Source organism: Dipodomys merriami, unplaced genomic scaffold (genome assembly GCF_024711535.1).
Source record: "Dipodomys merriami isolate MVZ:Mamm:240054 unplaced genomic scaffold, mDipMer1.0.p SCAF_27, whole genome shotgun sequence".
NCBI classification, from domain to species: Eukaryota; Metazoa; Chordata; class Mammalia; order Rodentia; family Heteromyidae; genus Dipodomys; species Dipodomys merriami.
The window spans coordinates 15,099,029-15,116,622 of NW_027204159.1; the positions used below are offsets into that span (position 1 = coordinate 15,099,029).

General features: G+C 35.6%; 1 protein-coding gene across 2 annotated transcripts in view; it reads left to right on the forward strand.

The window, feature by feature from the left end:
- Positions 1 to 233: 233 nt before the first annotated feature.
- The window catches only part of Spink5 (serine peptidase inhibitor Kazal type 5), an 85,810-nt gene continuing 68,449 nt past the window's right edge, over positions 234 to 17,594 (forward strand). For both annotated transcript variants that reach the window (XM_070036339.1, XM_070036340.1), the window contains exons 1-4: positions 234 to 299; positions 1,466 to 1,491; positions 6,676 to 6,803; positions 10,240 to 10,312. In XM_070036339.1, coding sequence (XP_069892440.1) covers positions 245 to 299; positions 1,466 to 1,491; positions 6,676 to 6,803; positions 10,240 to 10,312 — 282 coding nt within the window. In that variant the 5' untranslated portion in view covers positions 234 to 244. The remainder of the gene's footprint in view (positions 300 to 1,465; positions 1,492 to 6,675; positions 6,804 to 10,239; positions 10,313 to 17,594) is intronic.

The window sequence follows — 17,594 nt, forward strand, 5'->3', positions numbered from 1 at the left end:
CATCATGAAAGTACATTACTAATAAGAACAGACATTAGCTGCTCGTATCTGCTCCTTTTATAGGATCTTACAGAATGGAGGCTAAGTTGGTGTGGTATATGAAGTGTAGCATAAGCCTGAACAACCGGTTTTACATGTCATCAGTACTTGTATAAAAGTGAGCTGCACCCCAGAAGTTCAGTCTTAGAGCACCAGCTGAGCAATGCACAGAGCAGACCTGTAGCCGACTTACATCATCTTCATCATGAAGGCAGTCACAGTGCCAGTGCTCCTGACCCTGGCTCTTTGCCTCATAAAAGGTGAGTAATTTGAATACAATTGAACCCTTTTGCCATATATCTCAGAGCCCTGGGGAAAGTAGTCCCCTCCCTGCACATGAATAGATACATTAAAATTCTACAATATCTTGCCTGACACTGATTTATATTTACATATGTGGATTTTACCTGTGCTATCTTCAAGAAGGCAAGCAGTTTGAGAATATACGAATTTTTATCATGGCAAATCCTTTTCTTAAATTTACATTACTCTGAAAAGTTAATAGGTTATTAATATTACATCTGTACTTCACCAAAAATCAATTTATACTGCACATATATTAAAAAATTAAAACTCCAATGTAAATAATGTATACTATATGTATAAATAAAATACTTTAAATTCAAATAACTTTTTGTTTTAGAACAATAGTGTCTTCTAGGTCATGTTTTGTGTTTTAAAATTTGCAATGGGTTGAAAGTACTTTTGATAAAGGCTGAAGGATTTCTCTGTGACTGAAGATACAGATTCCTTTCATTTGCTGTTTGATTGCTAAGAAATATATATTGTTTAAATTCACCTTACCATAAACAACACAGTTAAAAAATCAGAATCTCAGAAATAAAGCCAGTAAATTGCTTATACACAAATGAGACCTAGTCTCCTAGATGACTCATGTAGGTGTTAGAGAGTCAGAGAAATAGTGTAATATTCTGTGGCTTCAATCTTAATTCTTTGTCATATATCAAATATTTGTACCTATAATAAGAATATAGAGCTATTAGAATTCAGAAAATAGAATCTTATACGTACAATGATGTAATCTTCATGCTACATCATAATTATAAATTATATTAAAATTGTATGATGTATTTGATGTGTGTATAGTTATGTGTATGTTTTGTTATATCATAATAGGAGACTGCCACAATTTATTCTGAAAAGATCTATTAGAATGGTACTTTTTGTGTGACTGTAAGGCATAAGTATTTTGCAAAGTAATTGTACTTTACTGTGTGACCAACCCTTGAGATCTTTTGGTGCAAGGCCTTCATTTACTTGCCATGGCAAATCTTAATGTGTTTTAAAAAATTCCTGCCTTTACAATGTATTGTCATTAAGGCAGTGAAAGCATTGTATTGGGTGAATCGTTTGTTTTGTTTGCTAAATACTTTACATTCAACATGGCTTCTGCATTTTGTTCCAGATGCTGTCAGTAAGGATGCTAATCAGGTTAGTCTTGCTTTTTCTCCTTGAAGCCATTCCAAGATCTCTTCAGAAAAATGGTTTGTGGGAACTTTCATGTTAATAACACAGGCAGATTACATCAATAAGCACTAATAGCTTTTGTTAAAAACCCAGGAAGAAGTCTTCATATATCAAGACATGATTCTCTCTCACTCTCTCTCTCCCTGTCTTTCTCTTTCTCTGTCTCTCTTCTCTGTCACTCTGGCTTTCTCTCTCAGATACATACATTCAATATATTAACGATAGATGTTTGTAAATGACAATCTACCATTTTACAGGAGTGCTCCCAAATCCTGCAAACAAATAAACTAAACTTGGAACTTCTGTTCCATTTAGTAGCTGATAAAGCTATAATATACCATATAAGAAGTGAAGGGTTTTTGTGTAATTATTATGCCACAAAAACATGTCTGTGTCTAATACAGACATACTGTATATATTTTATTGAATAAATATTTATTGAACATCTGTTATGTGTCAGGTCCTATTTGAAATGCTGGGAAGAGTCTAATATTCTTTCTGAAAGTTATATTTTAGTGGAGAAAAACAGAGACATTAAAAAGCAAAGTATCAAAAGCAAATGCATTGATTAAAATAAAATAAAATACATAAAGAAACGAAAGCAATGTACAGATAAGAATTCCAGGAAAAGGTGGTGGTGTCTATTTCTCACTAGGATGCTCAAGGAAGTTTTCCTGGAGAGAAAGCTTTAGATGATGACTGAAAGACATGAGAACTGAGCCATGAAGATCTGTGCAGTTTATAGCAGACCAGCGGAACATCAGCAGTGTCAGATACCTCAATGCAGAGATGCTAAACAGACTATCAAAGGTCGTTTCTTTGACAAATTAGATGGTCATTCTCTATAGAAATTATTTTTTTCTATTTGAAAGGCAAATTAAAAATGCCAGTCTTCACATATATATTTGTATACGTACTCACACATGGCAATGTGTTCCCTTAGTAAAGTAATAGAGTAAATACAGTCATAAAATAAAATTCTTTCCCTACTCCAAAATTCTTTGGCCTATGCATATGATATTTTCTTGTTTTATTTTCTTACAACTTATTTTTGTAGAAAGATACTCTGTAGAAATGTTCTAGAGAATTTTACCATTGTTTATTGTCTCATCCAAATTTACTGTTTAAAGATAGGTTTGGAAATTGGCTAGAAATGAAAAGAAATGGGCTGGAATTTTAGGAAGCACAGAGAATATTCACTTGGCCATAATAATACTGAAAAAGAAGAATGTTGTATCATTGAGTCATTGTTTTGTTTTCCCAAAATTCATGATGATGGGTGCTGAGTGCAGACTTTGTACTGACTTTTTTCTATCAATAAATTGTGTTTCACTGGAAAAATGCTTTTAAAACATAGAGTACTAGTTTAGCCACCTTGTCTTGGCATAAAAGGCAAAAAGCTATATATATATATAAATCATATATATCGTATATATATATATATAAATATCATATATATACGATATATATATGTAGCAAGAGAGAGAGAAGTCATCATTTCATTGGAAATATTTCTAATAATAGATTTTGCATATACTGTTGAAATGTTTATTGTTTTCCAAGTTCAATATATTGGGTTGTTTCTAGCACCATGGAATCACATTGAATATTGTAGACCCATAAACATGAACAGAGTGGAAAAATATAAATCTTACTTATATGCCTAAGTTTGTCATCAGAGAAGATTTATTATGAAACCAAAGCAAACTTAATTTTCCCAAGATGGGAAAATTCCAAGTCCTGGAAGATTGGTTACAAGAACTATGAATGGACAACTATTATTTCAAAGTCAGAGAGGCAAAAGTATAACAACAACAAAACAAACAAAAGTACACTGAGGGCTGGGGTTATCATAGTTGTTGAAAAGTGGTCTCCCCTCAAGATGGCTCTAGATTTGCTCCTGTGGCAACTCTCTTTTCTGGTAATTGCAAATAATAAACAAAACAACTCTTATTTTCCATTTGTATGATCCTATGTCTCAAAAGAATACACAGAATCATGTCATAACTCAGAAAAATAGGACTGAGCCTTCTCATCACAAATTAAACACTGTGAAAATGTTTCTTAACCTATTCTTGAAATCTCTAATGACCATTTGCAAACACTTTTTTTCTTTTTTCCCTGATAATTATTCTTTTATCAAGTTGTGACATTGTAGGATTTTTCTGGATTAATGCTTTTCTTTTGATTACTCATTAAAATATACAGTATAATTCTAATATTATCTTTGTCTAAAATTCACATCACATGGGTTATACTTTTATTATAGACATTGGACTTTACTACCAATAAGACTTTATGGGAGCACTTATATCTGGCAAGCTAGGGAGTAAGTTGTGAAGTTAGTATAAAATATAGAGCCAGAGACCAGTCATTAATCTACTGCCAGAAATTATTACTTTGCTACCCTGACAAGATCACTGGAAGGTGATAACAATCTGAGAGATGATTTAGCAGGTCAATCTTAGCAAAAATTCCCAGGGCTGGTCTCATATAGCCTTCTTCTTCACCACCAATTATTCTGTAAGTGCTGCTAAGTACATACTACATTTAACAGACTATGGGTTTTTAATAAAGCAGGATGGAGAGGTAGATAGATGGACAGATGGTTAAGAAAACAGTCTTCTCTCATTAAAACATTTTCCACTCTACTTTTCCCCATTGATTCTAATATTCATAATTGTTTCCATACTCTCCTCCAAACGGCACTACACATCCACATTGACCCAGACAAAGAGCCCAAACCAGACAAGCATAGAACAAATATGCACCAAGTTGTGAAGCAGTAGTATCAGAAAATGTGGCAAAGGTGTTTTAAAAACAAAAAAGGAAAGAGAGAGAGAGATGCAAGTTTGCAAACAATGCTGTGTGACTTCGTGGACTTGCAAGCTTTTTTTTTTTAATTTTATTTTATTTTATTTGTGAACATACTGTACCGAGGGGTTACAATTACATGGGCAGGATAATGCGTACATTTCTTACCAAACATTGCAGCCTCCTCCTTTGTTTACCCTTCACATCCCTTGACTTGCAAGCTTTTATGATTGCCATAGTGACAACGCTGGTGGCACTGATGGTGTTGATTTTAGGGTGTGAGTGGAAGTACATCTACACAAAGAATGAAAACCTGGAAATAAATTTTCTTCTCCAAGATTTTGGGAGGAGTTAACAGTAAGCCCTGAAACTTCAGCTTCATTAGCTTTAAAGTAAGTCTGTCTGTGCATATATGACAAATTTTATATATATATATATGTATATATATATATATATATATATGTAATACAAAAGAATTTGGAGGTTTTCCAGAAAATGAATCACTGTAGAAACTTGTTTGCTAAACATCTATGACTAAGGATCCCTTTTAAAAAATCAACAACTGCTAAATGTTAGGAGATTTTGCAATATACAGCTGGGGGAGAGTCATACAGGTTCCTATGATCTTAGCTCTTGCCCCCTCAGCCCTCTGAAGCTCCATTCACAGAAGTTACTACCACTCTATTGCATGCTAAGTATTTATATGCCAATAATAATGGCACCAAATGCCAACATCACAGTAACATAAGAAGATACTTGTTGAATATCTACGATGGAGCAGCCATTTTTTGAGGCGTTTACTATACACTTACCTTCAATCTGCCTACATCTTATGAAATGTATAAATTGGTACCTTGTACTTTTGGTAGCTTAACAGAGGCTTAAAAAATTAACTTGCTAAGGGTTTTGAGGTTCTAAATGTACAGCCTAGACTCTAGGCTCAGATCTTCTATTTCATTCATTGTATCAAATCAGTGCTTATAAGGTGAATTTACCATAGGGTCCTTCAAGCAAGACAGAGTCATAATTTTTTTCTTTTTTTAAATAAGTTTTTTATTGTGAAAATTCTGTACAGAGGGGTTACAATCACATGAGTAAGGCAATGAGTGCATTTCTTTTCAAACATTGTTGCCTCCTCCTTTGTTTTCCCCCTACCATCTCTTCCCTCCCATCTCCACAACTACACCCCCCACCCCCACCAAAGTTGTAAAGTTTGTTTTTCAACATAATATCTTGTACATCTCATTGTTGCAATGGGTCCACCTGTATCCCTATTTAAACAATTTGTTTTTTCTCTTCCCCTCCACAAATTATACCAACATCATATACAGTGAAAATAGGGGTTATACCGTGGGTGAGGGACATACAAAACAAAAAAATCACATGGTATCTTATAAATATGTTAGAAAGAATAGCAAGAAAAAAAACTACTTGTGTCCTTATCTTGGGGTTCATTTCTCTTAACATCATTTTATCTGATCTCTTCTGCTTGTCTCAAATATATACTAGTTGTAGCAAATAAGGGAAACCATGGGACCTATGTTTCTTTGGGCCTGGCTTACTTCACTTAATATATTTGTTTCCAAGTCTTTCCATTTCCTAATAAATGGAGCAATGTCATTCTTTCTGATAGAGGTATAGAATTCCATTGTATATATACCACATTTTCTTGATCCATTCATCTACTGAGGGGTATCTGGGTTGGTTCCATATCTTAGCTATGGTGAATAATGCTGCAATACATATAGTTGTCCTGGCAGCTTTAGTATGCTCTTGTTTGTGATCATTCAGGCAAATGCCCCAAAATGGGATTGCTGGGTCATAGGGGAGCTCTATGTGAAGTCTTTTGAGGAACCTCCATACTGGTTTCCCAAGTGGTTGAACAAGTTTACACTCCCACCAACAATCAGTAGAGTTCTCTTCTGTCCACATCCCCTCCTAACTGGGTAGCTTTGTGCAAGGAAGTAGACACCATTGAGCATGACTGTTGGAGTAAGTTATCTTAAAGAAATCCTGATTTAACACCAATGGCTCACGCTTGTAATCCTAGATAATCAGGAGGCTGAGATCTGAGGAAAGGAAAGGAAGAAATAGAGAAAGGGAAGGGAGGGAGGAAGGAGGGAAGAAAGGAAAGAAGAGAGAGAAGATAAAGAGAAGGAAAAGAGAAAAAGAAAAAGAAGAGAAGGAAGGAAGGAAGACAGGAAGGAAGGAAGGGAGGGATGAAGGGAGGAAGGGAGGGAGGAAGGAAGGAAGAGGAAAGAAAGCAAAAAGAAATTATTGCTTTGATAAAATTTCAATAAAGACAAAGGTTTTTAATTTGTCTTTTTCCCCCAGGACACATGCAATGAATTTCAGGCATTGATGAAAAATGGAAAACTGTTCTGTCCTCAAGATAAAACCCTTTTTCAAAGTCCTGATGGAATAACGCTCATGAACAAATGTGCCACATGCAAACTGATACTGTGAGTAAATGTCCTCTGTCTCATGTCAGTGAGTTACCTAGTCTCTGAGCCACAAAGAGCATTCTTTTTAAAGTATATTTTTATCTAAACATGAAAAGAGTGAATTAATGATCCCAGAGAACATTCTGACACTGCCCATTAGAGAAAACTGGGTATTTGACACGTACTTAGCCTGAGTTTAAATCAAATCAGTTGGGATTTCAAGGGCATTTCAGAGGGCCTGCTAGTGTTACCTTTTTAAAGCATGCCATAGTTTACTGCACTGAAATACATCTCTGTGCCCCCTGGATGTTGGAGAGAAAGAACTTGAGAAAGAAAGATTCTTTGAGGACTAATAAGACCTGGCTTTGTTGTAGTGGAGAGTTTGGGAAGATCATGTAGAGGAGGATCCAGGCACCTATGGTGACCTGCCTACAGAAGTCACCACCTGACTTCAGAGATCCAGCTAATAAGAGATGGATAACAGGTTTGTTGTAGAGTCTGACCACTTGCAGCTCAGAAAGCATTAGATGACTGGGCATTTATTAGATACTATTTAAATTGCTTCAACATCTTACTTTAATTTCTTCCTAATGACAATCGAAAGACAGAGAGGGCTTCATTTGTCAACTACAAATCCTCAAACCAGAAAGGACTAAATCATTTTTTTCTTTTTCTTTGGATTTTTTTATTTCTTTTTGTTTTTTGGGGGGAACCAGTCCCGGGACTTGAAATCAAAGCCTGGGTACTATCCCTAAGCTTTTTGTTGTTGTTGTTGTTGCTGCTGCTCAAGGCTAGCACTCTATCACTTGAGCTACAGTTCCACTTCCCATTTTTGTGTGTGTGTGTTAGAGATCATAGTCTCACAGATTTTCCTGTTCAGGTTGGCCTCAAACAGCTTCTGAGTGGTTAGGATTATAGATGTGAGCCACTGGCACCCAGTTTTCTTTCTGTTTTTGTACATTTTTTATTGTAAACATACTATACAGAGGGGCTACAAGCACATGAGCAAGGTAATGAGTACATTTCTTATCAAGCATTGTTACCTCCTCCTTTGCTTTTCCCCTACCATCCCTTCCCTCCCAACTCCACATCTAATCCCCCCCCCCCCCCCCCCCCCCCCCCCCCGCCGAAGTTGTAAAGTTTGTTTTCAACATAGTGTCATTTACATCTCATTGTTACAATGGGTCAAACTGGCTTATTTCACTGAATATAATTTTTTCCAAGTCTTTCCATTTCCTAACAAATGGGGCGATGTTATTCTTTCTTATGGAGGCATAGAATTCCAGTGTGTGTGTGTGTGTGTGTGTGTGTGTGTGTGTGTGTGTGTGTGTGTGTGTGTGTGTGTGTGTGTGTGTGTGTGTGTGTGTGTGTGTGTGTGTGTGTGTGTGTGTGTATCACATTTTCTTGACCCATTCATCTACTGAGGGGCATCTTTGTGTGAAACACTAGTTATAGAACCTAGGGGCCTTGTAGATGCACGGCAAGTACTCTACCACAAAACCCTAGTTCCCTAGTGTGTTTGTGAACAGGGTTATCGTCTTCAGTATCTCACCACCATCAGAACTTCAACCCGGTTTCCATGCCACTGCTAAGATCTCATCCACATAAGAAAATCATGTTTCGAAGGTCAAGTTGGTATGTGTTCAAGTAATTTGATATATGCAAAGCAGTATCTGACAACATGATTCTGAGAGGAAAGAGGTTGGGAAAATAAAGGATAGCAGGGTAAGACTGAGTATGAGGGAGGTTCAGGGCAGGTCAAAATTCCTTTCTTACTCTCTTGAGAGCTTAGTGTAAGCCACCAGACCAGGTGTATGCATTACTTCAAAGCCCTTTTTGTTCTATGAGATGTTTTAATAGGAGAGGAAAACTATGAACTCCTGACCAATATTTTTAACAATGAAATATTTTAAGACTTGAAAGTGTATTACTTGAGAGGCACTGCTTAGATTATTTTTATTATGTATATAAATTATATGTGAATAAATGTATTGTTTTAAACTGGAAAGGAGTCCATGCAATAGGTGAATGTCATCTTCATGAGGCCCCAGGGGATGGAACTGACATAGGCCATTAAATTTTTGATTCAGCCAAAATGTTATCTTTCACTTAGTACATTGAGAACAACAGCAACAAAGAAAAACCTCTTGTGTCCATGTCTTGGAGTTCATTTCGCTTAACATCATCTTACATGATCATATGTACAAAGCTACTGAGCAATTCTGCTCATCTGCTAAGATTATCCTAGATGTATACTAATTATTAAAAATAAGGGGGGCTGGGAAGGTGGCTCAGGGGTAGAGTGCTTGCCTTGCATGAATGAAGCCCTGAATTTGATTTCTCAGCACCACATAAGAAGCAAAAGCTGGATATGGCACTGTGGCTCAAGTGGTAGAGCGCTAGCCTTGAGCTGAAGAGCGCAGGGACAGTACTCAGGCCTAGAGTTCAGGCCCCAAAAACAACAAAAAAATAAAAATTAAAAATTAAATGAGACCTTGGGATCTCTGTTTCTTTGGCTTTGGCTAACTTCACTTAATAAGATTTTTCAAAATCCTTCCATTTCCTTACAAATGGGGTGGTGTCATTCTTTCTGATGGAAGCATAGAATTCACATATATAAATATATATACATATATATATAAATATATATGTATGTACATCGCATTTTTTGATCCATTCATCTAGTGAGGGGCATCTGGGTTGGTTCCATAGCTTAGCTATGGTAAATAATGCTGTGATAAACATAGTTGTGCTGGTAGCTTTAGTGTGGCCTTGACGTGATTACTTTTTTCTTTTGTGTTTTTTCCCCACTATGGTTTATCCCTTGTCACTGCATTTGATTTTGGTACCTTTGGAATTGTATATACATTTATCTGAACTAGGGAAGGGAAGGGGAACAACAAGATGGTGAGACAAAGGACAAAGGGGGAACCTATGCCCAATGATACTTGGAAATGATCTGTACAACTTGGGGAAGGGGATTGAGGTTAGGGAAAGAGGGAGAAAAGTGAGGGAAGGGGTAACAAGTTAGACAAGAATGTAATCACTTACTTATGTAACTGTAACTCCTCTATACATTGCCTTGACAATAAAATTTTAAGATTAAAAAATGTTATTATTCAAAGACTGCATTCAAATAATGGTACAAATAACTTCTAGAATTGGAGGCCTTCTTGCTGTTGGGTGTATTCATGACAGGTAGTTAGGTACATAGAGAAAACCAATGATTTTTGCATATACTGGCTCATACTTGAGATTTCTTTTGTTGTTGTTCTTGTTAGCATTGAAAGGAGGTTTCTGTTATTGTGTCAGTTGAGGACTTTTTTTTTTAAACTTCTGACTTGAAGGATTGGGCTCAGGGGAACAATCAAAAGTAAGGTCACCAGGCAAGTTTTCATTCCTAAAAGTTATCCAGGCTGTGCTTAAATTATGTTATTCCTTGTTCTCGTCTCAGGGAAAAAGCAGCAAAATCTCAGAAAAGATCCAGGCATTTAGCAAGAACCACAAGGGACACTGCCCCAACAAAGGTGAGACTACTTGAACTCAACCTGTCATGTTTACTTTCAGGATGATGCCTGACTCTAGTTAGAGCTATCTGTTTATTTTCTAATTACTAGGTTATACCTGTTTTGAAGCCAACTACTTAGAAGGGAGGGAATGTGGCTTAGTACAAGGGTGGGCTAAATACCTGGTACATCTTATCCATAAGCCCAACCCATGACCCAACTCTCTGAAAACATCTGGAGCACTGACAGGTTCTCAGAGGTGGAGTAAAGCAGGGTGATGTGTGATTTCTGTGACAATTCCTCATACCTCTGTCCTGTCTACCTCTAGTAGGAGCCTTCCAGGCATTATAAAACTAACATCAAACTTCAGAACTCTTACTGTCTATATAAATTGAGGAATTTGATATCTCTAGGCTCCATTTTCTTATCTGTTAAGTGATTCATGCATGAGAAACAAAATTTATGATGTCAGCCTTAATGTTTAACACGTATCGCTAGGCATTTGAGTTATTTCCTTTCATTTTTCCTGGTTTTCTTCCTACTGTCTATCTTTCCTATTATCTGGAATATTCCCATGGTTCAACTAGAGTTGCTTGCTTATAGGTAATTTTCAGATTGAGGCTCAAAATAATATTTTGCTAGAGAAAAGGATCCAGTGGTTTAAAAAAGTAGCAAAAGCAAAAGGAAATCATCACACAACCTTTGACTTAATAGTGAATGTTATTTGTTCAAAAAGTATAAAAATAAAATTAATAAATAAGAAAGCAGGTCTATATTAGTGGAAATTCCTGGTCTGAAATAGCTCAGAGTTAATTGACAAAATGGTGTTGTCACTAGCCGTTGTGACAAATATGTGTCTTGCCTCCAGTTCACCTGGGTGGCTTCTTCTCTGATTTATTCTTTCTCTTCCTCCTCTCCTAGCCTGACACATAATTAAAATGATCAGTCAAGGTGGAAACACCCTAATTACTTATAATTTCCTGGGCTTACCAAGCTACTGTCTTCCTTGGCAACATTACTCAGGAATGTCTGAGGACTTCAGCCGCTGTAGTAAACATAGTTAACTAAATTCTTATTCTGGGTTCAAATGGTCTCACTTAAAAAAATAATACAGTCACCAATCAGTTTGTTAATATCAGCAAGTCTTTCCTTGTAGCAAAAGATGATTATGATAATGCTATAAGATCTAAAGGAGTAGAATGTTGTGGTAGCAGCTTTTAAATTGTGTTTCTTTGCCACATTTAGACTCAGGGTTAGTGTGTGATGTCTCATTCTTTCTCTTGTCTTCTTAATTTAAGAAAAGGTGTTTAGAAATATAAAATACAAACAAATATCAAACAAACAAAATACACACCATATTCCAATCTTCAAGAATCTACTATTTGTTAAAAAAGTACTAAAACAGGGTCTGGGAAGGTGGCTCAGTGGTAGAGTGCTTGCCTTGCACGCTTGAGGCCCTGGGTTCTATGCCTCAGCCCCACATACGCAGAAAAAGCTGGAAATGGCTCTGTGGCTCAAGTAGTAGAGAGCTAGCTTTGAGCTGAATTGCTGAGGGACAATGCCCAGGCCCAGAGTTCAGGCCCCATGACTGACAAAGAAAAATACTAAGACAAAATCACCACCCATACATTCACATCTACACATTCAAATGTATTTTACCCAACTAAAAATCTATTTTTAATCCAACAGGAATTTTAAGAAGTAAAATTACAAAATTCTTTCTGACAATGTTCAATTCCTACATTAAAACTTGTACATCTAGATAAACTTCTTATCGATATATTGTTTGCAACCTTAGGAAACTTGTTACTAATAAGTTAAGGCAATTAATATTTGGTTGTTTGCATTTCAAATTATATCTGTTCAGATTTTAAATCAATTCATGCAATAATACTGTTTTTTTATGGTATGGTGATAAAGAAAAATCTGCCAACTGTCTGTCTGCTTTCTCAGTTCAGATTGCTTCTATCAAAAACTAATCTGATACTTTCTCTGAGAATGAGATGCTCTATCTCTTCAAGAACACTCCTCCTACAGACATCCTCTCTCCCCACTTTTCATCATTGCTTTCTTCCTCATTAGCATGCCACCCTTTCACCTGGCAACCAGAGGTTCACTCCATCATCAAATCATGTTGCTACTACCTTCAAAGTGTATCCCAATTAGACTGCTTTTCACCATTTCTGTTCTACCATCTCATCCAGCCATCCATAAAAATTTATGATCTATACTTTGGTCCAGGTGGATAACTTTTGCCTTTTAATAGATTGATGTATTCATTTGAGGTTTCCCATTATGCAAGTTGACAACTTTGTAGGGTATTAAGCTTATATGGGGGTATGTTCATTGCTCTAAATTGTTTAATATTTTCATATTAGTTATTGTTTTAATAACAAATAAGGAAAATCCATAGTATTAAAATTGAATTATCAGTGCATAGATATATAATTTCCTGTGTACTAGAAATAAACTTTTACTGAGTTTGTTAAAAATTCAAACTTGAACTTGGGAACAAGACCATATATATATATATATATATATATATATAACTTATACATTACTTTGAATAAGATTGACCTTTTATAACTATCATAGAATAGTTTCTTATTCTTGATTAAAAAACATAGAATAATTTCTTATTAATATGTGTTAAGGAAATTTGTTAAATATGTTCCAAGAAAGATTTATAACTTTTGCTAATGTTTAAAAAATTTATAATTTTGTTATCTTGCTTAAATATTTTTGAGTGGTATTCTGTTTTCACTGTCTTTCTAACTAATAACTGTTCATATAGATACTCTATTGTTTTTTTCAGGTTGTTCTTGTATAAGACAATTCTGATATCTTCTGTTACTCTTGGTGGCTTATTGAATATACAGTGTGTTTTTCTTGAGAATTGATTGCAATATCTGTATGAAAGAGAAATTTTATAATTACCTTTCAATCTTATTTCTCCTGTATGTCTCTTTCTTTAGTGTAGAATTAGAAAGTTTAAATAATAGTGATGATGATGATCATCAAATTGTCTTCGGTCCTTGTACTAAAAGTTCTTTTAAAGTATCTCCATTAAATCTAATATACACCATTAAGATTTTAAAACATGAACTTAAGCAAGTAACAGAAAATCATTTCTATTCTTACCCTACTAAATATGCAATGGTCTTTATCAATATCTTCTCAGCAAGTATTAAAATAATCTAATATTTCTTTTTTTCTTACTGCTATAATAAGTTTATAGATAACATTCCTGATGTGAAACAATTATTGTTTTCTTAGAGAATATTATATTTAATCACAATAACTTTTAATACACAGTTGGATTTTGATAGCATTTTTTTGGGGGGGGGTCCAGTTGTGGGGCCTGAACTGTGGGCCTGGGTGCTGTCCCTCAGCTCTTCAGCACAAGGCTAGTGCTCTACCAGTTGAGCCACAGCGCCACTTCCGGCTTTTTTTTCTGCTTATGTGTTGCTGAGGAATCAAATTCAGGACCTCATGCATGCAAGGCAAGTGCTCTACCACTGAGCTACCTTCCCAGACCCATTGATAGCAATTTTATTTAGAGATTTTACAATTACAGTGCTAAGTCAAGGGAGTGTGTATTTTTTTCTTTTTATTGTCCTTATCTGGTTTGGAAATCTATATTATATCTCTGAGTGGTGGTACTTCAGGTATGGATGAATGATGGGGTCAGCAAATCTTTTCCCCCATGTGCAGACAAAAAGCTACATAAAAATTATCAGAGCAATGACTTTAGCACCCAGGAAAACTTACCTATGTCAGGTGGAGAAGCATTTATGCTTGCATGCTGTTGAATTCTGGAAAAGATTGAGAATCGTAATGTTCTTCCTCAAGAATATGTCCGTCTCACCTGTGCAGAGTTGGGGTGGGAGTGGGGTTTGGTGCAGAGCACAGGTGCTGTGAGCACAACCCACAGTACTGCACTGTTGAAGGCAGCTTACCTGCCACCCACAGACATGTTTCAGTGGAAGGGATGGCCTTCACCAAGCTCCATGGTAGCAGCCATGCATGAAGTATCTTCCTGCGTCTAAATATAGCACTATCAGGATCTAAGGAAGGCCTAAGCAATGAAGAAACTCCTATTAATGCTAGGGCTATATAACTGCACTTAAAAGACACAAAATACCCCCTGGAAAGCAAATGTAGCAATTGCCCTGTGCCTCTCTATACAAGAATCCATCTGAAGAGGATACAAGCCTTATTGCTAAAGGTATTTGACACAAACTATATCCAATCATTCCCTGACCACTAAGCTCAAAAAGGTCATAAGGTTAAGCCATAGAATAAAACCCTGGAAGCTAAGCTTTAGAAATAAAATGCAGTGTTTCCTTGGCAAACACACCAGCAGCTGTTAACTGTGGGAAAGCAAGATGCCAAAGATTTAGTGCAGCTGATGAAGCAAAAAGGATAAAGAAGAAAAATTAACTTTAGAGGAGAAATCATAATCCCAATTTCTGAGTCTCTGTGATGCATTATCTAATATATCCTGTTTCATAGGCTATTACAATGATGTAATTAATAAGGTGCAATTCATACTTAGAAGAACATCAGAATTTTACTCAGGAGGAACTGCCTCTGAGTATTTAAAGGTATTAGATTTGCAGAAAAAATTATTTTGTGTATGTGTCAGTCCTAGAGCTTGAACTCAGGTCTTAAGCATTGTCCCTGAGCTGTTTTGCTCAAGACTAGAGCTCTACCACTTGGGCCACAGCTTGACTTCCAGCTTTTTGTTGCTTAGTTGGAGATAAGAGCCTCACAGACTTCACTGCCCAGTTGGCTTCAAAACGTGATCCTCAGATTTCAGCCTCCTGAGTAGCTAAGATTACAGGAGTGAGCCACCAGTGCCTGGCTTGCAGAAAAACATTTTAGTCAGTTACTAAAATGTGTTAAAAGTACTATTCATATTGACCATATGAAGAATGTAAACTAATAAGGAATAAACAAGCTACTGAGGAACATTATTAAAAATAAAACATGTTAAAATACAAACATATATCAACATATTTAAAAGGATTAAAATTGTACAAGTACATTCTTTAACCACAACAGAACTGAATTCAAAACTACCAACAAAAATAAATTACAAAAATCATCAAAGCTTTGGAATCTGTATAACATACTTCTAAAAAGTAGTAAATCACAGAAATATCCATGAAAGAAACAAGAAAGTGAACTCTATGCAACCAAAATATGAAAATCAAGTACATGGACTTCAGATAAAAGAATATCTGCACATTTAAATATCTAAATCATCAAAGGTAGACTTCAAATCAATTTAGCACTCACTTTATAAAATAAAAAGGAAAGGACACAAACTAAAAGGAAAGTAAGAAGGCAAGAAATACATGAAAATTAAAGCAGAAGTCAATAAAATATGAAAGAAAATGATAAAAGAAATCAGAAAAACAAAACTAGTTCTTTGAAAAGATGAGCAAAGAAGAAAATCTCCTTAGCTAAATAGTCCTAGAAAATGAGAAATAAAATCTAAAGTCTAAATTCAAGAATTTGATAGGAAAGGCCAATGTGTTCTGTAATCAAATGATTACACTGGAATATTATGAACAATGTTACACCAACAAATAACCTGGAAAACAGAAAAAATACCTAGAAGAAACATTTAAAAATTGGCCTAAAAATAGAAACTTTGAATCAAGCAATGGCAAATTAACAGTATGAACCAGGAATTACTATAATCAAAGGAAAACCCAGCTCAGATGATTCCACTGATGATTCCACTGATGATTCCATACAATACTAGCAAAAAAAAATAATATTGTACTTTACAAACTCCTTGAAGAAGAGGACACATTCCAGAAAGACAGGATTATTCTGAGACAAAGTCCAGATAAAGATACGGCTAAAACATGTTACTACTGACAAACATCCCACAAAAACATAGTTATGGAAATCCTTAACCTTAAGCAAATTGAATCACATAAGGATGAAACTATGGCCAAGTGGAATTTTCCCCAGAAGTCAAGACTGACAGAACAAAAAGGAAATCTACTACTCTAATATACTACATTTGGTTAGAGAGACGACAATCTCATCGTGGATGTCAATAGGTGTTAAAAAAGAAATTGGCAAATCCTATCACTGATTCAATATTAAAACATACTCATTAAACTGTTAGAAAAATACTATAGGCTTTCTCATTCAGACAAAGTACATTTATGGTCTTTAAACATTCCTATCACCAGCTAGGTGTGGTGGTAAAAAAAAAATAGGTAACAAATCAACAAGTAATATTATAGTTAGTGTTCAAAGATGAATGCTTTTCTTTAAAAATTTTGTATACATTTGTGTGGTCACGAGGATTAAATTCAGGGCTTTGTGTTTACATCCCTTGGCTATTTTCTGGGGGGGGGGTCCAGTCGTGGGGCCTGAACTCTGGGCCTGGATGCTATCCTTCAGCTCAAGGCTAGCACTCTAACATTTGAGCCACAGCACCACTTCTGGCTTTTTTCTTTTTGCTTATGTGGTGCTGAGGAATCCAACCCAGGACCTCATGCATATAAGGCAAGCACTCTACCACTGAGCCACCTTCCTAGCCCCTCCCTTGGCTATTTTTGAGATAGGGTATTTTTTTTTTCTGGAGACAGCCTGAACCATGGGCTTTCTATTGATACTTTCTACCATAGTTGGGAAAATACCTGGCTATTGTTGAGATAAAATTTCACAAATGTTTTTCCTGGCCTTTTCCTTTCTTGAACCATGGTCCTTAGAATCTTGATTCTTTAAAAAATGTCATTAAAAAGGTGATGGACAGAGGGTTATAGTTACACAAATAAGGTAGTGATTCTATTTTTTGTCCAACTTGTTACTACTTCTCTCATTTTTCTCCCTTTTCCTCTCCCTCAACCTCCCCCTTCTAGAATCTTGATTCTTAATTAGCTAGGATTAAGGATATACGTGAGCCACTGGTACCCAGTGACAGTAGTTAATTCTTAACACTTATCTTCAACATTAAATAGGAGCCTCTAGACAGTTTAAGTCTATCTTAGTTAAACAGGTAGTGATTGGAAAAGAAAAATGATCTATCTATCTACATCTATATTTCTAATATGTTACAAAACTACTAGAACTAATTAATGAGTTCATCAATGATTCAGATGAACAGATTGATAATTAAAGTCAATTGTACTTGTATACACTAGCAGTGAACAACCAAAAACAAATTATTCATTCCATTCACACTAGCATAAAATATATTAGGAAAATTAATAAGAATAAAGCTTAAATTATAAAGTGTTGAGCCGGGCGCTGGTGGCTCACGCCTGTAATC